This window comes from Capra hircus, chromosome 5 (genome assembly GCF_001704415.2).
Source record: "Capra hircus breed San Clemente chromosome 5, ASM170441v1, whole genome shotgun sequence".
In the NCBI taxonomy this organism is placed as follows: Eukaryota; Metazoa; Chordata; class Mammalia; order Artiodactyla; family Bovidae; genus Capra; species Capra hircus.
In genome coordinates, this window is record NC_030812.1 from 77,015,114 (window position 1) to 77,036,472 (window position 21,359).

General features: G+C 37.9%; 1 protein-coding gene across 2 annotated transcripts in view; it reads left to right on the forward strand.

Annotated features, from left to right (window-relative positions):
* DENND5B (DENN domain containing 5B) overlaps window positions 1–21,359 on the forward strand; it is a 218,973-nt gene that overhangs the window by 97,355 nt on the left and 100,259 nt on the right. Inside the window, exons 2-4 of one of the 2 annotated variants that reach the window (XM_018048342.1) lie at window positions 1,534–1,599; window positions 4,624–4,733; window positions 15,967–16,633. In XM_018048342.1, the coding sequence (XP_017903831.1) occupies window positions 1,534–1,599; window positions 4,624–4,733; window positions 15,967–16,633 (843 nt within the window). The remainder of the gene's footprint in view (window positions 1–1,533; window positions 1,600–4,623; window positions 4,734–15,966; window positions 16,634–21,359) is intronic. The other variant, XM_018048343.1, reaches the window with a different exon arrangement.

Genomic DNA, 21,359 nt, shown 5'->3' on the forward strand with positions numbered 1-21,359 from the left:
GATGAGAGCTGGGCAGAATTGTCAGACCATTGAATAGATTAGTTTCCCTGCTTTGTGTCTCATTTTTATAAGAAGGATATTCAGTATCAGTAGTAAAGTTCGTGCTCGCTTTACCAAACAGGGAGATTTTTGTGCTGCTTGGAGTAGTCCAGTACTATTCTACTCTGCTACTACCCTCTCTATTTTGTAGTTGTTATTCTTTTGACCCAGAAAGAGGAAACGCCATAGTATATATTTAGTCACAGAGCTCTACCGTAAATTTCCCCCTTCACCCCCAAGTGTGAATATTTTAATAGCCTGTGTCCTCATTATAGTAAAACTTTTCCCCAAGAGTTGATATTTCTTAGTTAAAGTACCTAAGAGGATAGTTGACTAATGGAATCTCTACTGAGCAAACTTCAGCTTGTGTTTGCTTAGTAATTTATAAAAGAGAGAATAATTAAAAGATCAGATGTAATATATGTTTTTGTCCTTACATTAAATCATTTTTTAAAATTTAAACTTTGCAGTTTTTTAAAGTTCTAAAGACTTGTTTAAAAATTTTTTTAAACAGACTTGATTTTTAGAAACAGTTTTAGATTTACAGAAAAATTGAGAAGATAATACAGAGTTCTCACACACACCCCTCCATCCATGCACATAGTTTTCCCTATCATTTATAACCTAGGGCGGTGCCATACATGTGTTGCAATTAATGAATCAATATTATTGTTAACTGAAATCTATACTTTATTCAAATTTCCTGGTGTTTACTTAATGTCCTTTTTCTGTTGGAGGAGCCCATCCAATATACCACATTACACCTTTCTTCTCTCCTTAGGCTCCTCTCAGCTATGATAGTTTCTGAGACCTTACTTGTTTTTGATGACCTTGACAGTTTTGACAAGTATTCATCCAGGTGTATTGTAGGTTGCTCCTCTTGGAATTTGTCTGACTTTTTTCTACTGGTTAGACAAGGGTTGTAGGATCATATGGACTATGTTTAGCCTTATAAAAACTGCCAAACTGTCTTTCCTAAGGGGTTATACCTTTTTGCATTACCTGCAGCAATTTATGAGAGTTCTGTCTCTCTGTATACTTGTCAGATTGTATAGTCAGTTTCTTGAACTTTAGCCAATCTGATAGGTTTACAGAAGTTGGGATGCAATTTCCATAGTTCGTCATTTAGTCTTACTATCATATTTTATTATATCTGGCTATAGAAACATTAGCTTTCTCCTGATACTTCTTTTTAAATTAGCATTAAGAAAAGAACATGCACCTTTTCCCATATGAATAATTGCTACAGATGTTTAAATGGCATTTCACTTATTACATTAAAATGCAATTACTTATTCTCTTTGCTTTCTTATCACTAATAGCCTATAAGCTACATACTATTGGTGTTGTGTTCTGTTGATGTTAATGTCTCATGTTTAATTGCTTTTGTTTAATTTTTTTAATTCTTATTTTCCATTCTTCAAAGTCATTATTGCTTTTTTGTTTGTATTTCTTTGTTCATAAAAGCTTTTTTGTTTCTATTACATTATGTAGTTTTATACCAATGGCTAGAAGCAGATCGTCATGGCAAGAGCCAAGATGCTGCAAATACGACTTCAGGTAAAAATAAAAAGTTGAGGTGTTGGAAGTTATTATTTTAACTCACCCCAAGTCCATCATAATTGTTTCATTATTCAGTTTTGCTTAGGCAAAAAAATGTGTTATTTTGTATTTCTGTTCTCTTATTTGCATCTTAATTTTTGTAAAGATCTCATTTGCTTCAAGCCTTGAAGAAATTAATTCATTAGTCTTTAAGCTCTCTTGGCAGATATGTTCTATTTTCTAAGGAGGAAAGGCTTAATTGTAGTTTAAGTTTAGTAGGAGGTTATTTGGCAATATTACTTGAAATTAAGTCTACTTGTAGTTGTTGTGGGGGATATTAATAATTGCACAAATTTATAATCCTTGTTTATTTCAGGATAATGTTTGAAAGGTGGATTTTAGGTTAATTAAAGCATCCTTATGTAATTTCCATTTCCTTGAAATCCAGATTCTTAGACTGGTTCATTTTTCCTGCTAAGTCCTAACAGTAAATTCTCAGTTAGAGGTTTATGGGTTCAAAATGCAAAGGTTAGGTTGTTCCCCTGTCTGACATCTCCAAAAGTCATCTCCACAGTTCTTTTCTTTGACTGATATTAGTAGGAATAGCTACACTTACTCACTTCTAAATCCTTAACAGTGTTATCAGAATTTCCAGTCAGCTTATCTCCAAATTTTCTTCAAAATAATATTTGCCAAGACAGCTGTATATATAGCAGTGATCTCCCCCCTTTTAGAGCAGGCTAATGAGAAGTGGTGGTGGTGGTGGTGGTGGTGGCGGTGCTGGTGATGGTTCTGTTTTTCTTTCGTTAGATTTCTATTTCTATTTCATGGGGTTTTGTTTTTGTGAAATTCTTTTCCTCTCAAGGTGGTTTTCTTTCTCTCTCTTCCGGTTGATTCATTGTTCCTCAAGGCTGTGGTATTCCTTAGTTAACAGGACAATTATATTGAAAATAGCAGTGTCATGACTTTTTCTGATTTATTTCCTGTCACATTAATAACTTGATATATGAATGAAGATAAAGTTCTATTTTAACCAAACTCAGGCAGGAATTCATTAAAAGGTAAGTGTTGCAAGGATTTATATCCTCATTGTATGCTGTTTCTTCTGCCCCTGCAGTATTTCATATATTATTTACATTTGTGAATGATAAAATAAGCATTTTTGGTATTTGAGCGCAGGTAAAGGAGAGGGTTTCTTGATGGCTGGGTATTATCTAAGGTGAGATTATCCTTTTGCTGTGTCACTGGCACAGTCAGCAGCATAAACCTTAGAACCAGGAGAGAATTCTAGTTTTGCTTTTTCTCTGACTTAAACTGAAGTGAAATATAACCCTTTTTTTTTTTGTTAATGAAGAAGTAAATAATCTAAAAATTCTTAGTGTTTGCATAAGAACCTAGTACCAGCTTAAAGATACCATTTACTTTTGTGAAATCAACCGTGAACCCTGACTCATTTCTTCGGACATAGTGACTCTTGAACGGTTTCGTATTTTCCACTGACTTTTCCCATGTTCACATACCCTAGAAGCATGGTGCAGAAATTGATAAACTTTCACTGGAGACACCTTTGACAGTTTCTCTTCTAGAAGTGAAAGCTCTTTACTCTGTCACTTAGAAGATGAAAATATGAGGTAGAAAGAGAGAGAGATGCAGAGGAGGAATGAATGAAGAGGAATCCAAAGGAAAAAGATTGTTAGCCAAGGGCCTAAATTAGAAGTAATAGGTTAATTGTTGCAACAGATCTGTTTAAATTATGTGCCTTTATTAAAAAACACTCCTGTGTGTTTTATATTGAATTCTCCAACAAAATTTCAGAGTGTGACTTTTCCCTCCATCTGAGATCTGTTAAGTTTCTCACTGAAAGGTGTTTTAGTATACATATTTTAGATTTTTACCAGAGATGGAAACTGAATCTAACTAGGTGTCCACATGTGACTCATGAATTGCTTTATGATATTTTTGCTTGTACAAATACTGGTAAGTAGCATTTATCTTTGAATATATCAGCTTGTGTTTTGTAATTAGAACTTAGAAAGTAGAAAAAAACACAAGAGACAGATGGTATTGCTCCCAAGGTCTTTCTAATTCCTTAATCTCAACTTTTTGACACTGATGATTTAAGATCCATCCATATTAAAATATTTTATGAAACTAAGGTATTTGGAGGTAGCAGGTCTCAGGGAAGTTAATTTGGTTAAGGACTTTTTTAAGGGAAAATAGTAAAAAAATCAATTATTAAACTGACATACTATCATATCTAATTCATTCAATGAAATACTGTTAGTGATGTATCACAGTTACTGTAAGAGATGTATAAAACAATAAAGGCTTCTTTTGAAAAAAGAAAAAAAACTGAGCTGACAGCTTTATTGAATTTTGTTATATGTAATGATCAAAGCGTATCCTTTTACCTTTTCAGGATTTTAACAGGTGATTAATTTGGCTTAGGATAGCTTCTTTTTAGAGGTTAGTGTTCTTTAATGTGTCCTGTTTACTAAACCAGACAACTCAGTAATGATATTTCTGATTCTATTAATTCTTGTAAAAGCATGGAGATGCAGTCACATTTATCAGAGGATTTTGTGAAAACTCAAGCAAACTTGCCTCCTTTGGGCACTGCACCATTATGTTTATCTCTGTAAAAAATTTCAGAATCTTAGTTACAGTTAGTTTATTTTGGGAGGTTTCTTTAGTGAGTTAAATGTTTCCAAATAGGATTTTTTTTTTTTTTTTTGTCATCATGTGTTGAAACGAGGACAGTACTTAGGTCACAGTAAGGATTATTTTAGCATATCTTGATTTTTAGTATCAGTTGTCTAGCCAGGATTTTAAAATTTGTATTGTGAAGTTTTAAATGCACGTCTCTTATTTAAAGTTCCTTTTTAGTTGTCCATGGAAAAATTTACAAGCCAGACTATTGGAGGTAGAAATTGAATCAGATTTCAACATTTTCACTCAGTGTATCTACAAAATAAAAACAAAATTATGGCATGCTTTTGAAAAAATTCTAGATATTAACTAATTATTAATTATCTGTTGTAGGTGAAAATTTTGACCAGAGTCCTTTGAGAAGAACATTCAAATCCAAAGTTCTGGCCCACTATCCTCAGAATATAGAATGGAACCCTTTCGATCAAGATGCAGTAAACATGGTATGTGGTTTTTTCTCCTCTTCAAGGCCTCTTTTTATTTTATTAATATGACAGTTGTGACTATATTTTGAATTTATACATTATTTCATTTAACCCTTTAAATAAAAAGTTTTTTAAAAAGTATTATCCTCACTTTGGAGAAGGCAATGGCACCCCACTCCAGTACTCTTGCCTGGAAAATCCCATGGATGGAGGAGCCTGGTGGGCTGCAGTCCATGGGGTCGCTAAGAGTCAGACACGACTGAGTGACTTCACTTTCACTTTTCACTTTCATGCATTGGAGAAGGAAATGGCAACCCACTCCAGTGTTCTTGCCTGGAGAATCCCAGGGATGGGGGAGCCTGGTGGGCTGCCGTCTATGGGGTCTCACAGAGTCGGACACGACTGAAGCGACTTAGCAGCAGCAGCAGCAGCATCCTCACTTTACAGATGTGGAAAATGAAGCTCAGAGAAGTTAAGTAACTTGCCTAAGATCCCCATAGCTAATTAGTACATACAACGGACCCTCAGCAGCCCCTTTTCTTTTCCTGCCATTAAGCTGTGTGGTGAATTTGCATTAATTAAGACATAGATGCTTTGATAACAGTGATAATAGTTTGTTTCCTGGAGAGGAGCCTGATGGAAGGTGCATGATTACAGTTTTCATATTTCAAGGAATGTTATATGATGGGTCTTTAATTTATCATGTTCACAAAGTAAGGTAGGAAAGGAACTTAACTCATTTAGACATTAGTAGGAATTTCCCATGGACAGAGGAGCCTGGTAGGCTGCAGTTGATGGGGTCGCACAGAGTCGGGCACGACTGAAGCGACTTAGCAGCAGCAGCAGCAGGAATTTGTTTATAAGGAATTTAAAATGATGTAATGAGTTACCAGTGGTGATTGTAAGTCCCATTAGAGGTTCTTAAAAATACAGTCAGTCATAATTGTCCCATTAGAGGTTCTTAAAAATAGTCGGTCATAATTTTCAGGTCAGTTAGGAACAGTTCTTAGAAGTCTGGAAAATATTTTGTACCTCCATGAACTCTGCAGTTATAAAGATCAGGGGCCCCAAAGTGAGCAAATCAGAGATCAGGCACCATAGGCACAAAAATGATTAAAGGTGGACTAAGACACATAGATGTGGTTCTTTCTGAGTATTTTAAAGATGGAACCAAAAGATCCCATTATGATGTGATACTGTAAGGGAAGAAAAATTTAGTAGATATCTGTTAGATCCCTTATATATGTTACTTTCACATACTTGATTACATGTACCCAGTGAGGATTATTTTTCATATTTTACAGAGATTAAATTAGTTGCCCAAAGTTGTACAGGGAGTCTCAGAGATTAAATCCAGATTATTTTTACTCTCTAGTTCACTTTTTTCCCACCTACATGCTACTTCCCCCAAAGAAAAACTGTATATTTTTAATGACTTGGTTTTCACCTGCTCTCAGTGATATGGTATTTCTATATCACAGTAAACCCATTCCAGTCTGATGTTACTCCAAGAAGGGAATATCATGGTACGTTTTCTAAGGACAGATGACTAAGGCACATGGTACTTCGACTTTGATTCTTTACAGAGCATGGTATAGTTATTCTCTAAACTGTTGCCCTATACTAGAGTAACAGGAAATGTCACTTTGCTAGAAGTTAATACTGTGGGGCCTAGCCTCATCTGTAGGCTGTAGATATTAAGCAGAATACAACTGTTAGTCATATTTATGAGACTTGGGGAAGTGCAGACAAGCTTCGTACTAAAGTAGTCAGCAAAAAGCAGTGACAAAAAATAAATTATCAGCTGCTTATGTCAGAAAATTAATGGAAAGATATTAATGATATAAAAGAGTACCTAAATGAAACATTTGGAAGAATGGGTAAGAATGTAAATAGATTATAACACTAATTTTCTTAAATTAGTAATATGTTTAAAAGTATTTATAAATTATTCTGTGAGAAGTCAAAACGGTGTCCAAAACTAGATTCTTATTTTCATATGAATCCACAGTCATTTGAACAAAATGCCACACTTGATGTGTTTTATTACTTTTAATCATTTGGATGTCTTAATAGTAAAGATATCTGTGTTAACCTTTGCCTCTGACTAGCGCTTATCTTTTGGAGAAGGAAATGGCAACCCACTCCTGTACTCTTGCCTGGAAAATCCCATGGTCAGAGGAGCCTGGTAGGTTACAGTCCATGGGGTCACAAAGAGTCGGACACAACTGAGCGACTTCACTTTCACTTTTTACTTTCATGTGTTAGAGAAGGAAATGGCAACCCACTCCAGTGTCCTTGCCTGGAGAATCCCAGGGACAGGGGGGCCTGGTGGGCTGCCGACTGTGGGGTTGCACAGTCAGATACAACTGAAGCAACTTAGCAGCAGCAGCAGTATTTATCTTTAAAGCAATTGTCTGCTTCCTTGACGGTCTTTAATATTTCCTTTACCTGTTGTCTCTGAGTTATTTTATGTAAACAGGAAACATTTCCCTCTGAAGAATAGACTTGTAGGCTTGTGTTTTGATGCTTAAACACAATACAGCATTTTGCTTTTGCTGCAGATCTAAAAGGATTTGCTAGTACTCCTTGAAAATCTCTGTAAAGCATTCCATTAAACTAGTCTGCATTTGGGTCATAGATTTACTGCCCTTAATTTCCTCTTTGATTTATTAGTAAGTGCATTTGTATGAAGCTGTAATTTATTCCCACCTAAAGTTAGAAAGCTTTGTTGTTAGCTTTAGCAAAACTCCACTCCAGTAAGTTACTGCCATCTATAATATCACTCATTCTGCTAACAAAGTGGAGCTTTGAAAAGGATCATTCAGTTCAGTTCAGTCGCTCAGTCGTGTCCGATTCTTTGCGACCCCATGAACCGCAGCATGCCAGGCCTCCATGTCCATCACTAATTCCCAGAGTCTGGACTTCCCTGGTGGCTCAGATGGTAAAGCCTCTGTCTACAATGCTGGAGGCCCGGGTTCGAGCCCTGGGTTGGGAAGATCCCCTGGAGAAGGAAATGGCAATCCACTCCAATACTATTGCCTAGAAAATCCCATGGACAGAGGAGCCTGGCAGACTGCAGTCTATGGGGTTGCAAAGAGTCGGACACGACTGAGTGACTTCACTTCACCCAAACGCATGTTCATTGAGTTGGTGATGCCATCCAGCCATCTAATTCCTCTGTCGTCCCCTTCTCCTCCTGCCCTCAATCTTTCCCCGCATCAGGGTCTTTTCAAATGGTCAGCTCTTCGCATCAGGTGGCCAAAGTATTGGAGTTTCAGCTTCAACATCAGTCCTTCCAGTGAACACCCAGGACTGATCTCCTTTAGGATGGACTGGTTGGATCTCCTTGCAGTCCAAGGGACTCTCAAGAGTCTTCTCTAACACTACAGTTCAAAAGCATCAATTCTTACTGCACTCAGCTTTCCTTATAGTCCCAACTCTCACATCCATACATGACCACTGGAAAAAACCGTAGCCTTGACTAGATGGACCTTTGTTGACAAAGTAATGTCTCTGCTTTTTAATGTGCTGTCTAAGTTGGTCATAACTTGCCTTCCAAGGAGTAAGTGTCTTTTAATTTCATGGCTATAGTCACCATCTGCAGTGATTTTGGAGCCCAAAAAATTAAGTCAGCCACCATTTTCACTGTTTCCCCATCTATTTGCCATGAAGTGATGGGACCAGATGCCATGATCTTCATTTTCTGAATGTTGAGCTTTAAGCCAACTTTTTCACTCTCCTCTTTCACTTTCATCAAGAGGCTCTTCAGTTCTTCTTCACTTTCTGCCATGGGGGTGGTGTCATCTGCATATCTGAGGTTATTGATATTTCTCCCGGCAATCTTGATTCCAGCTTGTGTTTCCTCCAACCCAGCATTTCTCATGATGTACTCTGCATAGAAGTTAAATAAGCAGGGTGACAGTATATAGCCTTGACGTACTCCTTTTCCTATTTGGAACCAGTCTGTTGTTCCATGTTCAGTTCTAACTGTTGCTTCCTGACCTGCATATAGGTTTCTCAGAAGACAGGTCAGGTGGTCTGGTATTCCCATCTCTTTCAGAATTTTCCACAGTTTATTGTGATCCACACAGTCCAAGGCTTTGGCATAGTCAATAAAGCAGAAATAGATGTTTTTCTGGAACTCTCTTGCTTTTTCCATGATCTAACGGATGTTGGCAATCTGATCTCTGATTCCTCTGCCTTTTCTAAAACCAGCTTGAACATCAGGAAGTTCATGGTTCATGTATTGCTGAAGCCTGGCTTGGAGAATTTTAAACATCACTTTACTAACGTGTGACATTAATTTCATACAAATTAAGTCCCCCAAAGCAATGAAACTTGTTAAACAAAAGACAAAATCCATGTATATGAGTGCAATGCATATGTAACAGCAAATAGGTATGTGACATTTGAAATTTTCTGAATTAATTGCTTTTATATCTCTTTTGGTTGTGGATTCACAGATTTTTGTGGGAAAAAAATAGAAGTATCATAAAACAGAGAGAACAAAACAATCATAAACCCACCACCGAGAAATAACAGAATTCAACATTTGACAAATTTGCTTCAGATCCATACCTTTCCTCTTAAATGAAATAAAGCAATGCAAATGGAGCTGAAGTTCCCCGCCCCCCCATTTCAGATCTCCTGTGAAATCTGTGTATTAGTGTCTGTGACTGACTGTCTATGTAATGTTCTAGTAGATAGAGCTTATACTTAAAATGTAGTGAACCTAGGAATGCTTAGGAAGAAAATGTGGTCAATACCTTTTTAAGCATGTTCTGTGAAATATAAAGACTCCATTTTGTGTTTACGTCCTAAATAAAACATCCTTGGCCCCTTATACCTTTTTGTAGCACCATTACAATTATAATTAATTAATTATATAGCTGGTTGACCTAATCCTTATCTCATGCTGTAAAGTAAGAACCATTAGGACAGGAACACACTGTTATTCATTGCGATAGGTGGCTCAGAGTTAAAAGAATTCGCTTGCTTAGCAGGAAATGCAGGTTTGATCCCTGGATTGGGAAGATCCCTTGGAGAAGGAAATGCAGTCCCCTCCCCTCTAGCATTCTTAGGAGAAGGCGATGGCACCCCACTCCAGTACTATTGCCTGGAAAATCCCGTAGACAGAGGATCTTGGTAGGCTGAGGTCCATGGGGTCGCAAAGAGTCGGACACGACTGAACGACTTCCCTTTCACTCTTCACTTTCATGCATTGGAGAAGGAAATGGCAATCCACTCCAGTGTTCTTGCCTGGCAAATCCCAGGGACGGGGGAGCCTGGTGGGCCGCCGTCTATGGGGTCACACAGAGTCGGACACTACTGAAGTGACTTAGCAGCAATAGCAGCAGCAGCCAGCATTCTTGCCTGGAAAATCCAACGGGCAGAGGAGCCTGGCGGTCTACATTCCATGAGGTTGCAGAGTCAGACACCACTTAGCGACTAAACCATCATATGCTTAGCTTTGCACATAGTTTAGGTTCAGACCATTAAATAAATGAAGGAGAATATGCTTGCTTATAGAACTTCGCTTCCCCATCTTTGATCAGGTATCACCTCCACTGCAAAACTATCTCTTAAGCAGGAATAGTTAGGTGCTCTGTCTTCTCTGTTCCTGAAACATGTTGAACACACTCTGTAGCAATAGGGATCACATTATTTTGTAACTGTTGGTTTATATGTCTCTCTCTGCTATTAGACTGTAAGCTCCCACGAGTAAAAAATTATCTTATTTGTCTTCTGAGTTATCAAGATTTAATGCAATATATGACATAAAGTAAATGTTTATTAAATGAAGAACGGAAAGAGAAGGAAAGAAGGAAGGAACAGAAAACTAACTGACTCATTAAGAGTTTTCTAAATAGCTTTTATTTGTAGCATAAGAGAAAAGGAATGGGATCAATAGAGCCATCGAAAATGGGGGAAAAATTGTTACAGTTCTAGCCACACTGACTAAAAGAGTCCGGAGAGATAATAAGGATATTTGGTCACTCAAACCAAGAAAGGTACACAGACAGCATTGTGAGCCTACTGTGGCTCGAGTAATCTAGCCAGTGACAATCTGGTTAGCAGTGACAGCTCTTAAGTTTTTTAGTTGCTGTGAGAGTGGGGTGGGGAGACGATATTGTTAGTAAACATCAGTATTAGAGGACAAAAAGTATTGATTGTCATGGTGAGCAAATCTTGATTTATAGCTTAGAATTATGAAAAATAAACAAGTCATGATTCTCACTTTTAAAAATGAAAAAACAATAGCATTTTCAAACTATGGTTCCCAGATTAGAAATATAATTCTTACTCTTTTTTTATTTGTAGGAGAGTTTAAAATTTCTTACATCTGTTATCTGTAGCATAGAAAGTCATTCTTCACTTTGGGCACAACTTTTGGCAAGCTTTTCCTGTAAATGTTTGAATGCATGCTAAAGAAAGCTACAGACCATTAAGGGAATATTTGGCAGCTCTTCAAAAACAGTTTGAACTTGAATTTAATGGTTTATGATGTTGGGAAAGCCTGTCAATTAAATTAAGTCTTTCTGTTGACTTTGGAGGTCACTATGTTTCTGTATTGCCTACTTGATGTATAAAGAGAACTATGGACTGAATGAAGAGATGAACTAAATCTGATCCTGTACCCTGAGCTGTTGTTTTTGATTGTTTTCTTGTTCGTTAATTTATTCATTCATTTAAAAGACACTTATATATGCCATGTACTGTGCTGTGCAGGTTTGAGCTTAGCCTTAGGCAAGACTGATTCAGATCATCCTTCCTATAACCTATATTGACTCTGGTAAATGTGTCAGATGAATTTTCATTCATAATCAGTAGAGGATCTCATTGACTTGTTATAATGAAAGCAACCTTAATCTAAAGGCCAAATTATGAAAATATCTTGCCATGGCCTTTTTTTCCAAGAGTAGGAATAAGCAAAATTTCCCCCCAACAAATGTGTTTTATCTAAATCTATATCTTATTCTGCCCAAATATACACAGTAATTTAATTTATGTCAACATACATACAATAATAATGATTAAAGCTACTATAGCTGTTTCCAATTCTCATGTTCAGTGATGTGAAATGTAAAGACATTTTCACTGAGATATTTATGCTGAGGGTCACAGTTTTTGCTTTTTACCTTTATCAGTCACCATTTATTATGGCCCAAATACTATATTGTTCCATGTGTGGTACTCTTGAATGGTTAAAGCTATTACCAGTCCATGAGTAGTTTTTCAGTCTAGAGATGAAACAAAATTAGAGAAACTACTCATGTGTGTCATACATATGCAGTGTACATATACTGTGGTGCAAGGCTTTAATTGCTTCATTCAGTAAAAGCTTTTTAGAGAAGTGACATTTTAATGGCATTTATGGGATGAAAACACTATTTTTTTATGGAAAGATAAATTAAGGCCTCTTTAAGGTAGTTATATGGAGACTTACAGGAAGTAAGGAAGTGTTTTGGGTAAGCTGCATAACAAACCGTCTCAGTGTTACTTAAATGACTTAATACATAGACTTGCTGGTTTTTTTCCCCTACACAAAGGGCTAGATAGTAAATAGCTGAGTGTTGTGGGCTGCGCAGTCTCTGTCACAGTGATTCAGCTCTTCTTGTAGTGCAGAAGCAGCTAGACGGTGCTTAAAGGGAGTGCGATTGTGTACCAATAAGATTTTATTTTCAAGGCATGTGGCAGATTGGATTTCACCTGAAAGCTGTAGTCTCTTCATTTAAAACAACAAAGCCATTATTCTGCTTACAGATCTGCAGTTTGGTTAGGGTTTGGCAGAGTAGCCCTCCTCTGTTCTAGCAGGTGTCAGTTAGGGTGGATTGAAGGCTGAGGACTAGGATTGTCTGAAGGCCCACAGCAGAGTAGGTGAGCTGAAGAGCAGTGGAGGGTGGAGAAAGAGCTGCTGGGGCCGAGTGATGTAGGGCCTCACAGGGGCCTTGTAGTGTGAAGATTTCACCTTCTAATATGAGAGACCATTGGAGGGTTTTGAATAGTGGCAAGATCGAACATATTTTTTTTAAGAATCACTTTGGCTGCTCTATGGGGAGCAGGTTATTGAGGACAAGGACAAAAGCAAGGAGATGGATTAACAGGCTATTATATTAAATAGTCATCCAGATGAGAAAAGAATATGGCTTAGATTAGAGTAGTAAGAGTAATGATGGAAGTAATTTGTTCCTGAATATATCTTTGAAGGTAGAACTGGTCTTTTTTGGTAGATTGGGTAATGGAGTGAGCGAGAAAGAAAGGAGTCAAGCGCAACTCTGAGGCTCTGAGCATTCCTGCTGCCTCCCTAGAACCTCTGGGGAAGCCACCGCCCTCGCATGCCTGAAGGTTGATGTGCTAAGCAGCACTCTGTTTCTGTCCCTGTCCTGCTGAAAACCCTCCAGAGGTTTCTCATCCCCCTCCTCAGGCTTCTGCTGTGACTCTCCAAGGCCCTTTGGGGTTCAGTATCTCCTGCAGTCACTCTCCCCTCCCCACACCTTTCATTCTGCTCCCCACCCACAGTGAACCTCACCTTCTGTCTTCTGGGCTTTTGCCCATGCCTTCTCTGTCTTCATTTCATCTCATTAACACCTGTACTTATCCTCAGGTCTCCACTTAGGCTTCCTTCATTTTTTTGCCTGGTCATTTGTTATTTTTAGTCGCTAAGTCATGTCCACCTTACCTACCTCCTGAGACCACCCTACCTACCTCCTGAGAAATTTGCGTGCAGGTCAAGAAGCAATAGTTAGAACTGGACATGGAACAACAGACTGGTTCCAAATAGGGAAAGGAATATGTCAAGGCTGTATATTGTCACCCTACTTATTTAACTCATATGCAGAGTACATCATGCAAAATGCTGGGCTGGATGGAGCACAAGCTGGAGTCAAGATTGCCGGGAGAAATATCAATAATCTCAGATATGCAGATGACACCACCCTTATGGCAGAAAGCAAAGAGGAACTAAAGAGCCTCTTGATGAAAGTGAAAGAGGAGAGTGAAAAAGCTGGCTTAAAACTCAACATTCAGAAAACTAAGATCTTGGCATCTGGTCCCATCACTTCATGGCAAATAGATGGGGAAACAATGGAAACAGTGAGAGACTTTATCTTTTTGGGCTCCAAAATCACTGTGGATGGTGACTGCAGCCATGAAATTAAAAGATACTTGTTCCTTGGAAGAAAAGCTATGACCAACCTAGACAGCATATTAAAAAGCAGAGACATTACCAACAAAGGTCCATCTAGTCAAAGCTATGGTTTTTCCAGTAGTCATGTATGGATGTAAGAGTTGGACTATAAAGAAAGCTGAGTGCCAAAGAATTGATGCTTTAGAACTGTGGTGTTGGAGAAGACTCTTAAGAGTCCCTTGGACTGCAAGGAGATCCAACCAGTCTATCCTAAAGGAAATCAGTCCTGAATGTTCATTGGAAGGACTGATGCTCAAGCTTTGGCCACCTGATGCGAAGAACTGACTCATTGCAAAAGACCCTGATGCTGGCAAGGATTGAAGGCGGGAGGAGAAGGGGATGACAGAGGATGAGATGATTGGATGGCATTACTGATTTGATGGACATGAGTTTGTGCAAGCTCCGGGAGTTGGTGATAGACAGAGAGGCCTGGTGTACTCTGTCCATGGGGAGTTAGACACGATAAGTGACTGAACTGAACTAAACTGAAGTCATGTCCGACTCTTCTACAACCCCATGGTAGCCCACCAATGCTCCTCTGTCCATGACATTTCCCAGGCAAGAATACTGGAGTGGGTTACCATTTCCTTCTCTAGGGGATCTTCCTAATCCAGGGATAAGACCTGTGTCTCCTGCTCTGACAGGCAGATTTTTTTATCACTGATCTGCCAGGGAAGTGCCTGTTAAACCACGGTAGCTGTCTCTTTTGGAGAAGGCAATGACACCCCACTCCAGTACTCTTGCCTGGAAAATCCATGGACGGAGGAGCCTAGTAGTCTGCAGTCCATGGGGTCGCTAAGAGTCAGACACGACTGAGCGACTTCACTTTCACTTTCACTTTCATGCATTGGAGAAGGAAATGGCAACCCACTCCAGTGTTTTGCCTGGAGAATCCCAGGGATGGGGGAGCCTGGTGGGCTGCCGTCTGTGGGGTCGCACAGAGTTGACCGTGACTGAAGCAACTTAGCAGCAGCAGCAACAGCAGCTCCCTCTTTTCTCAATTATGTCCTCCTATTGTGTTTTTCCTAGCAGCCTATGTTTACCCTATCACAGCACTTCCCATAGTTTATAGTTTATATATATATATTTAATAGTCTATTGTCCTTATTGCACTGGAAACTCAGGGGAGCAGAAACTGTATTTCTCACCATTGTATCACTATAATAGGGCCTAGCTCAGAAAGGTGGTTAATAAGTGTTTGTTCACAGTTTGAATGAAAGTCATAACTCTTAAGGGAATTAAATTTTTTGGTAATGTGGGGATTTGGGAGAACTTCTAAATTTTAGAAGATCGATTATTAAATCTGAAATAAAAGAAAAGTCATAATGTATGGTAAAATTATTTCTATGCAGAAAGCATATTGTAATATGAAAGTAGAAAGGAATAATAGAAAAATTAATAATGATCATGATTTTAGGATAGTTGAATTACAATTCTGTTTTCTTAGTATATTTCAAATTTTCTATAATTTTTCTTGTTTAAAGTGCTTTAGACTCAATTCTAATTTTTTATGCTTTATAAAGTATCTTAAATATAGCATCTTTAAGTCTTCAGGTAATTTTATTCTCAAATTTGACTCAATCCTGGGTGGTTCCCAAGACCTGGGGCATAATCTCTGCTGGAAATAATCTGAAGTGTCTTGGTTCTACCCTTTTGCTTCAGTAAAGAAAAATCAATTCGTTTTCAACATTTATTTTTTCTAAGGATAAAGTATCATATTGTTCAAAAGAGCAAACATTATACTTTTGTTTTTATTATCCTGTGTTTTAACTTTTTTCCATTTATCAAATGAACCTTCACCTGTTTCTGTATTCCTCTGAAACATTATCAACTTTACTCTAAAAATAGTCCTTAAATATTAAATATTTGTAAAGTGTCCTTGCGTATTTTGTCTTAAAGTCACTGATGCCACAGATGTCATAGATAAAGAAATAAAGGCTCAGAGAAGTTATGTGACTTAATGAAGGTCATAAGCTCAGAGAGAACTTCACAACCGTTTTCCTCTGGTTTGAATTTGTTCATATATTGCCTTCTGATGCTCTTCTTCTCCTTCTTCCACAGTTGTGCATGCCTAAAGGGCTGTCTTTCAGAACACAAACTGACAACAAAGACCCTCAGTTCCACTCATTTATAATTACCCGGGAAGATGGTTCTCGTACCTACGGTTTTGTTCTCACTTTTTATGAAGAAGTTACAAGTAAGCAAATCTGCACAGCAATGCAGACACTCTACCAGATGCACAATGCAGAGCATTACAGCAATGTGTACGCTTCATCCTCCTGCAGCATGGATTCACTGGCGAGCAGTATTGACGAAGGAGATACAACTTCCCTTTTGAAACTCCAGCGATACAACTCCTATGACATCAGCAGAGACACTCTGTATGTTTCAAAAAGTATATGTTTGATCACACCACTGCCTTTCATGCAAGCCTGCAAGAAATTCCTCATCCAACTTTACAAGGCAGTTACCTCACAGCAGCCACCACCTTTGCCTCTTGAGAGCTACATCCATAATATTCTCTATGAGGTGCCCCTTCCACCTCCAGGGAGATCACTGAAATTTTACGGTGTTTATGAACCTGTCATCTGCCAGAGGCCGGGGCTCAGTGAACTCCCTCTCTCCGATTACCCTCTCCGAGAGGTCTTTGAGCTCCTAGGCCTGGAGAACCTGGTGCAGGTGTTTACCTGTGTTCTTCTAGAGATGCAGATCCTTCTCTATTCACAAGGTAGGTCTGCCCTACAGTTTAGGTCTCCCAAAACCAACTGCTTATGCTCTTAGCTACTGGGGTATATTATTAGAGCCAAATAATTGATGGTCAGAAGTCTTTTCTGTCTTGTGTAAAAGGAGAGGGTTTTAGGTAGGACCAGATGCCAAGAGGTTACTTCTCTTTTAGGTGACAGTGGCTGTAGAGAAAAAAAAAGGGGGAGGGGATATAAAAGCATTAGCTTGGCTGATTTGCATATGTTTATTTTTTTAATGGAAGTAACCTTTTTTTCCTGATTATACATATTCTTTGTAAAAGAAGCATATTTCTCTTTATAATAAAAGTGAGAGAATCCTCTTTTATTATACCTCTTACTACCGTGCAGACTTTGCTCGCTCTCTCTTTTTTTTTTTTACGGATTAGTAAAGGTTCACATCAAAACTCAGCTGACACTGGAAAGGGACAGACAGAATTGTTAACTCTGAAGCTTTCTAAGGTGATTACCTTTGGATCTTTGCGTATGGGTGATTTCATGGAGTGAGAGAAGGGGTACAGGCATGTGAAACAGACACAGTTCTCCTAGATCTAAAAGTTCCACCAAAGTTATATGGAGTTTTTGTGTTTTGTTTTTAATCCCAAAGGAAGCTATCATTGTGATGCTTTTCATTCAAAATTCTCCCAAAACATACTTTAGAAACAAACAATTTGGGTTTTATTTTACCAATGCATTTGCGATGACTAATGTTGAGCCTAGACTAAAGCACTGGTTCCAGTCTGAACCTGAATTTGCAGAGGAGATAGAGATGCTGTGTTTTTTGGATAGTGAATTGACAGAAAATGTAAAATAGTACCTGGGCATTGATGAGTTTTTCGAAAAATGTGACGCAAATATTTAGTTTAGCATTTTGCTAACTTGTATTTAGGCTGGCAGAACTGTAGTGCAGTCTTCTGACTGTGGCTGTCAAACATTTTACCAGTTTCCTTTTTTTTCTTTTCAATTTTAAATTATAAATGAGGCTGAGCCAAGTAGGCTGTATTTGTACTTCCCCATCTTGTGTGTATGTTGACACTGTTTGTGTGTTGACAGCCCTTCACAAGGTTGCATTTTCTTCAGTTTATCCTCATCATGTTCTCTGATAATGTGTTGCAGTGTCTCAGTTTTTGTTGTCGGGAAGTTCTTCTCTAATGACTAATTTAAATTCTTTCCTGTCCTCGTGCCCTCACTTTCTTAGTGCTGGTCATTACCTGCAGATCACCCTTTGGTATCCAAAATATTTAATGTTAAGTAATTCTCTCTTCTTTTCAATGTCTTCCTTTTTTCCCTGAAAGGATTGGGATTAGAGAGTTGCTTGGAGGGGCAAGGGCTTGGAGCTTAATACTTTCAGGTTTATTAGCTTATTAGTAAAAAGAACTTTAGATCCTAGATTTTAAAGAGATCTAACCAATCATTTAATTCTATGTCCTGTTCTACCTAGGGAAGCACTTTGGTATTGGAAGAATATTGATTTTTGAAGTGAAAACAATCATGAGTTCAAATCTCTGTTCTGTAACTTGCTAACTGAACCTTGGACAAGATACATAATCTTTCTATGTGTCAGTCAGTTCTTTATGGAGATAACAGGTTTTTTCCTTCCTCTCTCACTGATTCATTCTGACAAAGTGAGAAATCTGTGCTGACTAAACAATAACCAGTGTTGTTGTAATTATTATCAGTTTTATCAGTCCTACATAATCCTTTATAAATTATGCACATCTTAAGTTGTGAAATTCTGACATGTTCAGTTCAGTTCATTTCAGTTGCTCAGTCATGTCCGACTCTTTGCAACCCCATGGACTGCAGCATGTCAGGCCTCCCTGTCCATCACCAACTCCCGGAGCTTTCTCAAACTCATGTCCATTGAGTCAGTGATACCATCCAGCTATCTCATCCTCTGTCGTCCCCTTCTCCTCCTGCCTTCAATCTTTCCCAGCATCAGGGTCTTTTCCAATGAGTCAGTTCTTCACAACAGGTGGCCAAAGTATTGGAGTTTCAGCTTGAGCATCAGTCCTTTGAATATTCAGGACTGATTTCCTTTAGGATGGACTAGTTGGATCTCCTTGCAGTCCAAGGGACTCTGAAGAGTCTTCTCCAACACCACAGTTCAAAAGCATCAATTCTACATATATATATATTTTTAAAGTGTCATACCTTATAATTTTCTAATCATTCACAGAAATCACTTTGTATTAGGAATTAAATGTTAAAATGCCTTGTACATTTTGATTTTTCCCCCAACACTTAATCCTCTCAACAATGAGTTATTACTGCCCATGCTTTTAATGAAGGGGGAAATTAATGCTCAGGGAAGCTTAGTAACCTACCCAAGATCACATAGCTGTTGGGTAATGTGGTAGAGCTGAGAATGGGCTTGGATCTGTCTTTCTCCAGAATTCTTACCCACATGTTAGCTATATTGGACATTGCACTTAACCTCTCCTTATCTATCTCATTATTTGTTTTTATTTTATTTTATTTTTTAAAATTTTTTTGGCCACACTGCCCAGCATATGGGCCCTTAGTTCCCTGACCAAGGTTTGAACCCATGCCTCCTACAGTGGAAACTTGGGAGTCTTAACTACGGACCACCAGAGAAGTCCCTGTGTCTGAGTATTTATTTTTAAATCATAAATTCACCTCTGAGGGTCTTTTGTAAAGGTTCCATATTAGATAATTGTAGATTATCTGTGTAAATGCAGATTTTAACAGTAGGAGACCCCAGTTCGATTCATGGGTTGGAAAGATCCACTGGGGAAGGAACAGGCTACCCTTTCCAGTATTCTTGGGCTTCCCTGGTGGCTCAGCTGTAAAGAATCTGCCTGCAATGTGGGAGACCTGGGTTTGATTGTTGGGTTGGGAAGATCCCCTGGATAAGGGAAAGGCTACCCACCCCAGTATTCTGGCCTGGAGAATTTTATGGACTGTATAGTTCATGGGGTTGCAAAGAGTCTGACATAACTGAGCAACGTTTACTTCACTTTAGTTCACTTCTCCCATTAGAGAAAGAAAGGAATGAACTAAGAGTTGTTGGGTTGATCTGTACTCTGGTGCCATTTTTCATTTCTCCTGACTGTATTTTAGGGTTTTTAATGATATCTGATCATTTCTTGTTCACTGATGTCATACAATTTTAAAACATTGCAAATGTTGAACAATTACTATGAAAACCCAAAGTGAATAAAAGTATAGATGGATTTCAGTGATGAAGATGTCTTTCTAGACTGATTTGAAATTCTTGTCCACAGCCCATATAAATCTATCCAGTCTGTTGTTTCGAAAGTGTGTTAATCACAGTCACTTTGCAGTGGTAACTGGCTAGACATTTTAAGAGGAGAAGGAATCCAAGAGGTAAAGACTCTTTTTTAGAACCCGGAATCAGAAAAGAGTACTTTTCTTTGAGGCCTACAAATACTTGGAGCAAGACAGTGGGAAGATTGGAGTCTGATCATCTTTTCAAAGAAACAGTGGAAGAATGAAAAGAATTTAAACAGCAGGGTCTAACTTTTGATACCAGTAATTAAAGTCTCAGGACATTTTTGAACCTTGCTTACGTCCTTTGATTCTTCACAATGGAAATAAGCAGTTACTCACAGCCCACGCTGCACTGGCTGCCTGTGAGCCTTCACAGTGCTCCTCTCCCTCTCCTCCCTTTGCAAACTGTGCATGAATTAACGTTTTCAGAAAGTAGAAGCTGCTTGAAATTTTCTTGAAGAAGTTGGGAGCCTTCTAAACACAGATTGCTAGTTATGCTCAACTAAACTTTATACCTTATTTATTATGGAGCTGATAAATATAAAGCAGACTTGATATTTTGATGGCAAAAAATGGATTCCCCTGCCCAGTATCCAAAAAGCATTAGAATTTTAACAGCTTAGGCCAATATCTTTATACTATTAGTTTTACCTTGTAGTAAATGAAAACTTAATATTAAGAAATTTTTCTTAATAAATTTTTATTACATATTCAAGAAAATTGGTCAGTTATATGACTAGTATGTATCTCCTTCCAGTTTGTGTTCTTAATTTTCTTTTAGGGATCTTTTGATGAATTAAGATACTCTTAATTATAAGTGATTAAGGTGTTCTTAACCATAAATTCCAATTTATTGATCTTCCTGGTGAATTAACTTTGTATTCTATTTAAGAAATCCTTCTCTATTCTGAGTTCATAAAAATGGTCTACATTTTTTCTAAATGTTTTAAAGTTACGTTTAGCATGTAAGGCCTTAGTCTGTAAGAAATCGATTTTTGTTTATGTTGTGAATAAGAGATCAAACTTAATATTTTAGAAATATCTGTAACTAGATATTCTGTGCTAGTTATTAGATAAACCATTCTTCTTCACTCTGATCTGCAGTGCCACTTCTGTCTTGTATAAGTTTCTGTATATGAAGTTCCTGTATGTATTTCTGGACAGTCAGTTTATTCTGCCAGTTTTTCGATCCCTGTACTAAATCACACTGTTGTAATTACTACGGCTTTACAGTAAGTCTCAGAATCTTGTAGGATAGTTCTCTTCACCACCTCTTTTTTATTGAAGTTTCATTGAATCTAGTTTTGAGACAAGTAACATATTTAGAGAATTATCCTCCCCTTCATGAAAATGGTATGTCTCTCCATTTATAAGGGCTTTCTCTAGTGTCTCTAGGTAAAGATTTATAACAACAAAGTAAATGACAAGGTACAAATAATGATGGTTTTATTTCTTAAT